The sequence below is a fragment of the Homarus americanus genome, unplaced genomic scaffold, assembly GCF_018991925.1.
Source record: "Homarus americanus isolate GMGI-L3 unplaced genomic scaffold, GMGI_Hamer_2.0 scaffold32871, whole genome shotgun sequence".
NCBI lineage: Eukaryota > Metazoa > Arthropoda > Malacostraca > Decapoda > Nephropidae > Homarus > Homarus americanus.
Genome location: NW_024748870.1, coordinates 2620598 through 2633054, shown reverse-complemented (window position 1 = coordinate 2633054; position 12457 = coordinate 2620598). Strand labels below are relative to the sequence as shown.

General features: G+C 42.4%; 2 protein-coding genes across 2 annotated transcripts; both read left to right on the top strand.

The window, feature by feature from the left end:
- The first annotated feature begins 1918 nt into the window (after window positions 1-1918).
- On the top strand, window positions 1919-5662 carry LOC121853127. Its single transcript, XM_042347068.1, has 6 exons — window positions 1919-2042; window positions 2488-2619; window positions 3716-3822; window positions 4207-4385; window positions 4874-5039; window positions 5633-5662. Exons 2-6 carry the CDS (start codon window positions 2490-2492, stop codon window positions 5660-5662), a joined length of 612 nt encoding a protein of 203 aa, XP_042203002.1. The 5' UTR covers window positions 1919-2042; window positions 2488-2489.
- A 6-nt stretch (window positions 5663-5668) lies between these two features.
- LOC121853162 lies at window positions 5669-8056 on the top strand. The gene is made up of 4 exons (XM_042347124.1): window positions 5669-6164; window positions 6568-6787; window positions 7048-7147; window positions 7702-8056. The coding sequence occupies exons 1-4, from the start codon at window positions 5746-5748 to the stop codon at window positions 7872-7874; spliced, it is 912 nt and encodes a 303-aa protein (XP_042203058.1). The 5' UTR covers window positions 5669-5745; the 3' UTR covers window positions 7875-8056.
- Window positions 8057-12457: the final 4401 nt, after the last annotated feature.

Genomic DNA, 12457 nt, shown 5'->3' with positions numbered 1-12457 from the left:
TACACTGGACATCTGGACCGAGCTGGGAACATATAAGTATCACATTTGCAGTACTTAACTCAGATTTTACAAGGTGCTAGCATACGTTCTGTCAGTATCTCTGTTCATACCTCACCGACTTGAGGACCCGACCCCCGAGGTCAGCGGTGGCGTAGTGATCAGCTGTTTTTGACAGTCACGTGAGGTTCCAATAATAACACGAGTCTTGTATTGTAGGCTTGTGTAATGTTGAATATTAATGACAATATTATAGGAATGTCGGTTTTATCGTTTGTCTGGTAGAGTCGTCACTCCATATCCGGCAGCAAACCACCAGGCAGGCGGCCCATGATTTCGCTCAACGACGGGCATGGGCAAGCCGCTGGTTTGCCCGCCAATTTTGCCCGATGGGCATTTAGCGCGTACCCGCAGGGCACGGATCGATCGTGTGGACGGGCCCTTATGCGATACAACAGTACACATCTGTATTCTACGAGGTGTCTCGAAAAAATGTAAACGCACTAACGGACAGATTTCTGTAGAAGCCGTGTTAATGTTCGTATTACAACAGCAACATTGTTCTCACTGGTTGATGTACGAGGTCCTTTCGTAAATGAGGACAATGGTGCTGGTATAATCTAAACATTGATACGGCTTCCAAGGAAATCTGTCTGTTAGTGCGTTTACATTTTTCTCTGGGACATTAACTAGTGAACAAGGAAGGAAACGGGAAGGGTATAACATAAAAGGAAGAACAGAGGTTTAAGTTGATGTAGAGGGAATCCTAACTGTTACCGCCACAGTAAGATAAACTAGAAGGGAGGGAGACAGGAGAGAGGGGGTGTTGACAACGAATTTTGCTGAGGTGTTAAATGTGAAACAGATGCCCTCGCCTCGGGCTAACTAGCTCGACTAGTCTCTAGCCATCCAGTGAGCTATCAAGTCAGGGTGCTAACAAGTCCTACATTAAACCCGAAACAAGCAAGTTTTTATATGGTTTAACACCCAACTCTACTCAAATATATTATATGTAGTCGTTAATAGTGAAGAAACGTACGAGTGAATTAATTATCGCGTACGTAACACATGTAATTTGTACTCTGCAGATTCTGACCGAATAAAGAACAATCGATTCCTCCGTGCAAGGGTCTCGTTATCCCACAGTCGCTCATTGGGCGGTTACACTAACGAATAAGTCAGCTGTGAGTTAGGATATATGAGGATACATTTTATTAGATGAACTACTGTACCAAATATAAAGATTAGTAATACATTTCCTGTTACGTTAGAGATAGTGAGCACCAAGAAGTTGTATGTGATAAGAGTCTCCATTGTTCTTCTCATCTGTTGTTCAATAGTGTGTGTAAACTAGTTAGGGGGGAGGGAGTTCTGTACATTCTAACTCTCGTGTACGTAATCTCGATATACTCTTAAGGAGGGAGAAAGTGAATGTATTTTTTAAACACGGCTTAATGACCCGACGGACAGACAGGTACAAATTGATATACCTTCTGTAAAACCCATAAATATAGTCGTGAAACTCAATTAAAGTGGAACTATATAAACTAATTTAAACCCCAATATACGTGTGTGTCTTGGTCAACTTCGAAGCTCCTATTATATAAAACTCCTCTCCCCATGCGTATTCAACTTCATCAACTATACTTAAAAAAAAATCGCACGAATTTATAACCAAAATCACAATTAGATGATGAACTAGAGCTACCATATACCCAAGTTTGTGGCGGCTTATAGGAAATTCAAGTTATTTTCGTCTTGTCCCCATCTACAGAGGCCTGATTTGGGGTGAGTAATCTGTTTTGTGTTTAATAATGAGGCAGGTGAGAATAATAAAGTAACTAACGTATCATTGATAAGAGAAGTATGAAACAGAGTTATCAGGGGGAGCGGGGCAGGGAGATAGTGATGCAGAGGACCCCAGGAAGTTCAGATATCAGTCGCCTCGGAGCTACCATTGGGAGAATACTCGCTGTTTTTTGTACTTGTGGAGAATTCTTCGTCTCCTAGTGAAATTATAGAGCTCTCGTCCTCGTCTAGTGAAGGTATAGAGGTCCTCGTCTTAATCTGACGGAAGGAAATTTTCACCATTAGTGGGACTTTTCGTTTTCATCGTTCAAGTGTTATTTAACCTAACCATTAAGTGGTGAAGGTAAGGGAGGACTTGAAATGGTTAATACTTATCATTCTTATCATGTGTTTATGAGTAAATGATTAGATTAAAAGATAAACAACGAAAAGAATAGCATAATGGGGGGAAGGGAAGGGAGGGAGGGTTATCTTGTTCTGTGGATTTTGTTCATTAGAAAAGATAGTGTATGATTTGTCGCGCACATTTGGTTAGATTAAATTAGTTTAGTTTATTTGTTATTCCTTATTTTGGTTTTGTTATTCTGTCCGGACACTCCAACTTACACACGCACACACACTTACGCACCAACCAAATAATAAAAGTGACTACCCTGATGTACACGTGTATCTTCCGTGTAGACATGAACGTACGAGGATGTGTGTACCTGGTGATGATAGTGAGCATCCTCTCCGTCATCTACTACTTGTGTGAACTAGATGGGTCCTCTACAACTACGACCAACCCTAAGCCTTGTGGGATAGCATGTAGCGGTGAGTGATGATATTACTTTGACTATTACTTCAACTTTTACGTCTACTACTAGACTGCTGCTACTACTATTGCTTCTATTACTACTACTATAGCTACTATTACTACTATTACACTCCTCTAGTGTTCACAACCTCTGGTAGGATGGGACCAAGTGCAGGATGTTTCTACGTCAGATTACCGGTGGTGATCTCCGAACAGAAGCAGCAGCCCAGAAGTTATGTTACAGCCTGGATGAGATGTCGATTGTCTTTCTCTCTCCTTCGGTCGGCTTTGCTCTGCCTCAGGGGAACGAGAGCATCGGCCCCAAAGCCGACAACAGTTGCAGATATTGACGATGAGGCTACAGTCACTGAATGCCGCATAAATCTGCGGCTCAACTAACTCAACACAGCTAGGATAGCTTCTTATGTATTAGGATATTTAATATTAAGGTAATAAAATGGCGGCGAAGGTGTGGCTATTGGGGGAGGCTGGAGGCCACGTTACTACGACTGTTATTACTTCTGCTACAACTAGACTACTGCTGCTGCTACTTTTTTTTATGGCCTCCAGCCTCCCCCAATAGCCACACCTTCGCCGCCATTTTATTACCTTAATATTAAATATCCTAATACATAAGAAGCTATCCTAGCTGTGACAGGATTGTAGTCAGCAGATTTTGAATTCTCTCTCCATATGCCCTTCTCTTGTCGTTCTCGTTCCTCCTGTGTGCAGCATCGAGAGCTAAGTTACGGTGACAGGCGGCCATGGGAACAAAAATCCTGATGTCTACTACTACTACTTTTAATAATAATTAATAGTACTACTTATAATAATAATAATATAGTAATGATATCAATAGTAATAATAATAATGACATCATTAATAAGAATAATGATGATTCTACACTCCCTCGCATCCTTTCCCTCAATTACCCTCACAACCCCTCACACTCCCCCACACTCCCCCTCACACTCCCTCACAACCCCTCACACTCCCCCACACTCCCCCACTCACCCTCACACTCCCCCTCAGTCTAGGTTTCTCTCCCTTCATCAATCCTCTGATAAGTTACGTCACTTGTACTCGTGTTCTAATCTCCCCTCCCCTTCACAGTGGACGAGTCGCCCCACTTCCTCATCCATACTCCGTCTTGTGTCATCCCGGACTTCGATCCATTAGACCCAAGCCTCTCTCAGTATAGACAAAAAAATGACTTGGAGGTAAGTCCATCTGAGTCTCTAAAAAAAATGTATACACTCGATCTTATATCTTTTTGTGGTTCTCGCGTGAATGACTGTTTGTCGCCACGAAAATTGTATGTTAGAGTGGATGCATTTTTCTGAGACAGTATTTGTGTTGATATATTTTTTTTTTTCGGTCAATTTTGTGGGAAAGATGGAAAACTATTGAGCGGTGGAGTGGTTAGGCATATTGGGGGGTAGATAACTGTATATGTTTTGGAGTTTAAATGGAGTTGCTGTAAATGTTATGCAGTAGAGATTAGTTTCTATAATACCCAGTGCTAGTGTACGTGTAACCAGATCTCGACTGTGATGTGAATGTGTGCGCGCGAGACTTTGTGTTGACAGAATTTGTTACACTAGATTGCGTGTTCAGCCAAGCGGCCGCTGACAGAGACTCGGGGACTCTTCCTGGTATTGCACAAGGAACACGCTGAGGACTACGGCGCCACCCAGGAGTCCCTCAACTGCTCCTACAGAGGCATCAGGAGGATTCAGCAGGATCCTGTAAAGTACAACCATAAAGCTGACAAGAATTCCCAGTGAGTATTACACACACCACATGCACACACCACTCACTCGTCATTTTATTATCAGAACCTGTATACAGTTATGCACCCTGACGTCAATAACTCCGGGATCACAGGTAAATGCGATTGTGAATTACGTAACTATTATCTCCACCTGGCTTATCTTACATCTTGATAAAACACCCTAACGTAACTTGGTGAGGTAGTAATAACTGTTGTCTTTTTATATATATATATTTATTCAGTAAAATCGTCAGACTAAGTTTACATTGATTCAACTTGTATATAAACAATGCAGGTATACAGTTCCTCATGTATAGAGACCACACAGGGATACAAACAAGGTAACCTCATAGCCTGGACATTTCAGGTGTTCAATATATCAATATATCGTCCATTGTCAAGATCAACAAAGATACAAAGAATGTTTTATTAGGCTTCAATTATTTGTTTTATTGTTTTTCTATAATTTTGATGTTAAAAGTCAATATTCATTTAAGGTTGAGGGCGAATATATTATTGGTAACAGAGGAATCGACACCAATTCACGAGGACGGAATCTACGTCACCTGCCAAGATACGGACAGTAAAGATACAACAGTCTACAAGAACGTTCATTATTTCCTACAACCAAAGAGGGTAAAAGAAAAAAGGGAGAAATTTATGGTACGGAAAATATTTTTTGGTATGTACAGTATATACAGCACAGTGTCGATGGTTCTTGATTCGGTTGATAATTAATTGTATTTGCTACAGTCACTTGTTTTTTTTCAGAGCCTTTGAAATTTAAAGAAAAAAATCAAATTTGTGTCAGTTAATATAGTTAATTAGTCATAGAGTAATGATTATGGTTTCTACTGTTATTTATAGAGATCCTTAATATATAATATATATTTCAAGAATAACTAGATGTAAAATGAAGTGTTGTTTGAGTAATGATTCTTATATGACCACGGCAAGACAAGCTGAGGGTCCTTGTGTTAATATTATATATATTGTAAAACAGAAGATAATTCCTAACTTAAAGTAGAAATGAAAGGAAAAGGAGTTAGAGAGGCCCATGTAAACATTGATGGACCTTCCCAACAAAGAAAATGTTTTAGAGGTTTATTTGTTTTTGTGGGTTTTTATGCGCTTTATTTTCCTTATTTTTCATTTTGTTTTGTTTTATTGCCTTTAACCTTTTTTTTTTTTTCTCGTTTTGTTTTACTCGAGTCCCCTCCATCACCCGCCTACCCTTACATACTCTCAAACTTCAGGAGGACCACGAACAACGACGGCCAGAATGATCATAATATCTGAGAGAGAGATCGCTCATAATGATAAACGAGGAAAATCTAATGGAAACTACTGCCAAGGGAACAAGTTAAGTATGAGAGTTATACACGACTATTCTCTCCTTGTAGCCGAAACTCTCAAGGACATCCCATACTTCGGCTTCTACTGGACAGCTTCCCTCACACATGACTATCTCAAAATGGCTAAAGTGGCCGACAAACCATCACTATCGTACCTCAAGCAAATGTACACAAGAGGCTACCTTGACCACACCATTCTCTTCTTCATTAGTGACCACGGGCAGCGGTGGGGTAACTTCCGATCAACCTACGCCGGGATGCTTGAGGAGAGGTTACCCTATGTCATGATAGTATTTCCTCCCTGGTTTAAGGAACAATACCCTGAGGTGTGGATCAACTTACGCACCAACACCCGGCGACTCGCCTCCACTTTTGACATCCACGTGACGCTAAGAGACATACTGACTCAGGCGTATACTGACCTGTCTCTTCCGTAAGTTGTAAATATAAACAAAGCAGTTATACTATAGAGTCTTTAATATAATACATAATATAACTTAACTTGAAGCCTTCATTTACTTTGTCTACCTTACCACACGGAATGTACTGTACAGTTACGGTCAAAAGTCCTGTCGCCTCTCCTGCTGCTTCACCAATCCCGAGGGTCAGTCTACTGCTTCAGGTTGTCTAGTCTGAATCTCAGGCTTCGTGGAACATCAAAAGAGACGACAGGACTTTTGACCGTGTGACTGTACATGACATCAGTTTAGGTAAGGATTTCGTTACAGCCAACCATTCTTAAAACAATCCTCCGCAAAAGTTACAAATGTCTCTTTTTAAGTAAATCTCTCCAGAGGCCTAAGATTATCCCTTCTACATTCGTAATACATCAACAGACCAACAGTCGCACTCCACGGGCAGAGTTTGTTCCGGGAGGTGCCACTGGGAAGGACGTGTAAGGACGCAGGTATCAGTGCCCACTACTGTACCTGCCAACACACCACTGAGGTAAAGGCTGACGACCCTCGCCTCATCGCCGTCACCAAGTTCGTGGTGAAACAACTCAACAAGGACCTTAGTGACTACCCCGCCTGTGTTAAACTAACCTTGGATAAAGTAAGCATTGACAGACTGTTTTCCTCTCTCTCTCTCTCCTTAATCATCCTCCCCTTCCTACCCTCTTCCAATTCCTCCTTCTTCCTCCTTCATTTCCTCAATCCTCTTCCTCCTCCTCTTCTTTTCCTCCTCCTCCTCCTTCCTTCATCTCCTTAATCCTTCCCCTCCTTCCTTTTCTTTCTTCTCCTTAATCCTCTTCCTCCTCCTCCTCTTCTGTTCCTCCTCCCCCTTCCCCTTTAACCGGCAATCTTCTTCGCCAGATCACAAGAGGTCGTGTAGGAACAGCCACTAACAGCACGACTCCCAAAAATTCCAATAGCGTTGTCATGACGTTCTCTGTGGTTTTCGTTACTACCCCAGGTGAGCTAATTACCTTTGACTTCGATACTACCCCAGGTGAACTAATTACCTGTGACTTCGTTACTACCCCAGGTGAGCTAATTACCTGTGACTTCGTTACTACCCCAGGTGAGCTAATTACCTTTGACTTCGATACTACCCCAGGTGAACTAATTACCTGTGACTTCGTTACTACCCCAGGTGAGCTAATTACCTTTGACTTCGTTATTAACCCCAGGTGAGCTAATTACATTTGACTTCGTTATTGAGATAATTATCTTTGACTTCGTTATTTAGATTTTATGATTATTTATATTTCGATTATTTAACTGTAATCTCTAGTAATATTAATAGTAGAGGTAGTACTACTTGTTGTGCTAGTAGTAGTAGTAGTAGTATAATAGTGTAATGATGGTTATTATTATTATTATTATTATTATTATTATTATTATTATTATTATTATTATTATTATTATTATCAATACATTATAACATAATTACCTGGACGTTCATAGTGCTACCTGTCACCTGCCATTATCACCTGTCATTGTCACCTGTTTCTTTTCCCCTGTCAGGCGGAGCGGAGTTTGAGAGCACCGTCAAATACCACCAAGAGAACTACCAGTTGGTTAGCGATGTGTCAAGGATCAACCCATATGGCAACCAGAGTCATTGTATCAACCACAGTGTCTTCAGGAAGTACTGTTATTGTAGAGATATGCTGTCAACCAAAGCTAACCTAACCTAACCACAACCTAACCTAACCACAACCTAACCTAACCTAACCTAACTGGTGAACGGTACTGTGGTGTTGAGTTTTGGAGTGACGTGTTAGAGTAGAGTGAGTTATAATGGATAGGGTACAGTAGGGTGTGGTACGGTAGGGTACAGTATGGTAGGGTAGGGTAGGGTACAGTATGGTAGGGTAGGGTAGGGTACAGTGTAAGTAGGGTAAGATTAGGGTAGGGTGAGGGTACAGTATGGTGGGTGGGGTACAGTGGGGTGTGGGAGGTAGAGGGTACCAGTATGGTAGAGAATTTTGATGGGGTACAGTATGGCAGGGTAGGGGTAGAATTACAGTATGGTAGGAGTGGGGTGGGGGTACAGTATGAGTAGGGTGGGGTACAGTATGGTAGGGAGTAGAATTTTTGGTATGGTGAGAATTAAGGAATTTTTGATTGCAGTATGGTAGGGTAGGGTAGGGTAGGGTAGGGTACAGTATGGTAGGGTAGGGTACAGTAGGGTGTGGGAGGGTAGGGTAGGGTACAGTAGGGTATGGTAGGGTAGGGTACAGTAGGGTATGGTAGGGTAGGGTACAGTAGGGTATGGTAGGGTAGAGTACAGTAGTAAGTAGAATACAGTAGGGTAGGGTAGAATAGGGTAGGGTACAGTATGGTAGGGTAGGGTAGGTTTTGTCGGCTTTAGATTAGTTTAGCGTAATTTAGTTTAGGTTAGCTTAGGTCAAATTAGATTAGGCTAAATTAAAAAAGTATAGGTTAGGTTAAGTTCCTTTAGCTTAGGTTAGTAATTTATCAAAACTTTAGTTCCTTCCAGTTAATTTGGTTAGGTTATGATAGTTTAGTTTAATTTTTGGTCAGTGTAAGTTAGATTAGGTCAGGTTAGGTCAGGTTAGTTAATTGACTAGTAAACAACTCCTCACAACCTTAATTACAAGAATGATAAAATCCCTAAGAGTCTATTTATCAATCTAGTGAAGTCATTTGGCCGGTATATATATTTCACAACCCCCATACTAATCTTGTTGTCATAAATGTCCCAGGTGGATAACATTAGCTTGTTATCTTTTCATTATATTTTCAGAGTCAACAAGATTTACAGTAAAACCTTCATATAATGGACTTCGTATATAAGGTACTATCCTCTCTCATGGTCCGTTAGAAGGAGGTTTCGTATATAACTGACTGTTCTCTCTCATGGTCCGTTAGAAGGAGGTTTCGTATATAACTGACTGTTCTCTCTCATGGTCCGTTAGAAGGAGGTTTCGTATATAACTGACTGTTCTCTCTCATGGTCCGTTAGAAGGAGGTTTCGTATATAACGGACTGTTCTCTCTCATGGTCCGTTAGAAGGAGGTTTCGTATATAACTGACTGTTCTCTCTCATGGTCCGTTAGAAGGAGGTTTCGTATATAACGGACTATAATATAAATAACTAACCTTCGTATATTGTCCGTTATAGAGGTTTCACTGTATATATCATCTTATCTCCATCTTAAAATAAGAGAACAGATGGAAAGATAAACAGAACTAGAAAAAAAAGACAGATACAGACAGAAAAAACAAACAAAGATAGAGAGAGAAAGTGTGTGTGTGTGTGTGTGTGTGTGTGTGTATGTGTGTGTGTGTGTGTGTGTGTGTGTGTGTGTGTGTGTGTGTGTGTGCGTGTGTGTGTGTGTGTGTGTGCGTGTGTGTGCGCGTGTGTGTGTGTGTGTGTGTGTGTGTGTGTGTGTGTGTGTGCGTGTGTGTGTGTGTGTGCGTGTGTGTGCGTGTGTGTGTGTGTGTGTGTGTGTGTGTGTGTGTGTGTGTAATAATATGTATATGTAATAATAATAATAATTAACGGTTTATTGAAAGAGCTTGGCAGCCAGAAGGCTGAAAATATACAGTTACATAATTGGGGAATGGGTTTCGAATTACAAATAAATATACAAGTAACATAAGTGACACAAATAAGATATATAATAACTAGATGGGGAAAAGCTCAAACTACAGTTCATTTCAACATAGTGACAGTGTAAGGAGCAGTGTTTACTGGGAGTGAATACACTGGTTTATTACAAGTTATTGATAATTTTTACAATGGTTGGGACTGGGCTGTTCTTACAGCGATCAGTTCGTGCACGTATGGGCTGGTGTGTGTGTGTGTGTGTGTGTTGCAGCGTTGAGTGACTGCAACATTACATCTGGACTACTTTTTGTAGGTAAAGTTATGTGATAATGTACATTTATACAAAATTAATCTCTTTTATACTGTTAAAGTACTGAAATAATCATCTTTTGTATACTGTCGTGTTTCTTACGTGTTCAACTAATGTTATTCGCAAATAAATGATTGTTTAAATGAGTTCTTTTCCTTCGATCCACCGCTACACACCCTGACCACCACCACCACCACCCCACACCCTGACCACCACCACACCCCCTCACCACTACACATCCTGACCACCACCACTACACCCCCTCACCCTTTCACCCCCCCCTCACCCACACTTCACTCCCTCACCCCACCGCTCCCTCACCCTCACTCCCTCACCACTGCCCCTTCACCACTACAGCCCCTCTTTCTGGCCCCCTGCCCTACACCCCCTCCCCACACCCCTCATTACTACACCCCCTCCCCACCTACACTCCCCTCACCTCCTCCCTCCACTACCTCCCTCCACCCTGCACCCCTCACCCTACACCCCCTCACCACACACCCCCACACTACACCCCCCCTCACCCTACACCCCCCCTCACCACCACCCCCTCCCACCCTACACCCCCTCCACCCCACTACACCCCCTCCCCTACACCCCTACCCACTACACACCCCTCACCCCTACACCCCCTCACCCTACACCCCTCACCCTACACCCCCTCCCCTACACCCCCCTCCCACCCCTCACCCCTACACCCCCCTCTCCCACCACCCCCTCACCCCTCACACCCCTCTCCCCTACACACACCCTCCACCCCACCCCCCCCTCACCACTACACCCCCTCACCCACTACACCCCTTCTCCCTCCACACCCCCCCTCACCCCTCACCCTCATCACTACCCCCCTCCCACCCACACACCCCTCCTTCCACCCCCTCACCCCACCCTACACCCCCTCACCACTTCACCCCCTCACCACTACACCCCCTCACCCTCACACATGTAAATTCCTCAAGATAAAATCCCACTAAATTAACTCCCTAAAAACCCTTTCTGGAGCAAATGTATATAAACAATGCATATATACAATTTTGAATGTATATAGATAATGTATATAGACTACATGCTACATAGACACACACAGTTTATAATGATGAGATTTATATGAATGGTGTCATGGTTTTATTTGTATCCGTGGTAGTAGGAGTGGATTATATTATATAAAGATAGTATTATGTCGTATTTCTTATTTCTTACCGTAGAGTTCGATACCTTCACACTGATTACTTACAGGAGATTATGGCGTATCTACGTAGAAGTTCACTCCACCACTCGACATTCCATGATTTATACTTGATAAATGATGATTTAATGAATTCATTTAATTTTCAACATCCATCTAAGTTATTGGTTATACTATGTCATAACCAATCAGTCATTACCTTCAGTAATAATAAGATAGGATCACAGATACGGGCAGATAATTGCACTTACATTTATTTGTCAAGCTTCCATACAATGATTTACAATTTGCATGGATATATGATTCACTCACGTTCACGCTGTAATAAAATTAATCTTCTAAAACAGGGAATTTTCAACTTGGGGACACATGTGGTTACTCTACTATGGGTGTGACTTAACAGAGCCTTAATTCTTCAAGTGATACATTTACTGCCAGCCTGGATTGCTTTTGTTGCAACCAGGCTTCATCACAAGAACTTCTTCCCACGGCCATAACAACAAAAAGGTACTCTTGGGTTACCACACATAGTCTCGCGTCACTGACAGTCACTGTGGACGGTTGTCGCGGCAAGTAGAACTGGTAAGCGTGACTTGAATTAACCATTAGGTGCAATAGACCAGCCTGGATTGCTTTTGTCGCAACCAGGCATCCACACGTGATATTTCCACGGGGATAACAACCTAGGTTAACACACTTAGTCTCGTGTCGATCACGGTCACGGTAGACGGGTGTCGTGCAGGAGAACTCTGTAAGCGTGAATTAATTAACCATTTACTGTAGGTTTGATAGGCCAGCCTGGATTGCTCTTGTCGCAACCAGGCATCCACACGTGATATTTCCACGGGGATAACAACCTAGGTTAACACGCTTAGTCTCGTGTCGACGACGGTTCACAGGACGGAGTGGCGGTGGAGGACTCTGTGTGGTGTGGTGTCCCGCCCCCCTTCAGGAGGGAGAGGATGGAGACGACGTCTTAACTAACCCATGGCTCAGGGGATACTACTTAAAATGAGGTTTTTGGGTGTGAAGCGATGAACAGTACAACACTGTTTCACTGCCCACCCCCCTAAAGGCTGGCTGACATACACTAATTGAAAAATACATGTCCCAGTTATGCCTCGCCGGGCGTCTTATCTCTGGTAAAACAAACTTTGGAGTTGGTTGCGTGGGTAAGCCTAACGCAACCCATGACAAATGGTTAAAA

Bases quoted from the DNA above. Each gene is read 5' to 3' on its own strand.
- LOC121853127 (XM_042347068.1), top strand. From the start codon at position 2,490: ATGAACGTACGAGGATGTGTGTACCTGGTGATGATAGTGAGCATCCTC. The intron at 2,620-3,715 runs GTGAGTGATGAT...TCCCCTTCACAG, and splicing joins TTGTGGGATAGCATGTAGCG to TGGACGAGTCGCCCCACTTC. The intron at 5,040-5,632 runs GTACGGAAAATA...CTCAAACTTCAG, and splicing joins AAAAAAGGGAGAAATTTATG to GAGGACCACGAACAACGACG.
- LOC121853162 (XM_042347124.1), top strand. From the start codon at position 5,746: ATGAGAGTTATACACGACTATTCTCTCCTTGTAGCCGAAACTCTCAAG. The intron at 6,788-7,047 runs GTAAGCATTGAC...CTTCTTCGCCAG, and splicing joins TTAAACTAACCTTGGATAAA to ATCACAAGAGGTCGTGTAGG. The intron at 7,148-7,701 runs GTGAGCTAATTA...TTCCCCTGTCAG, and splicing joins GGTTTTCGTTACTACCCCAG to GCGGAGCGGAGTTTGAGAGC.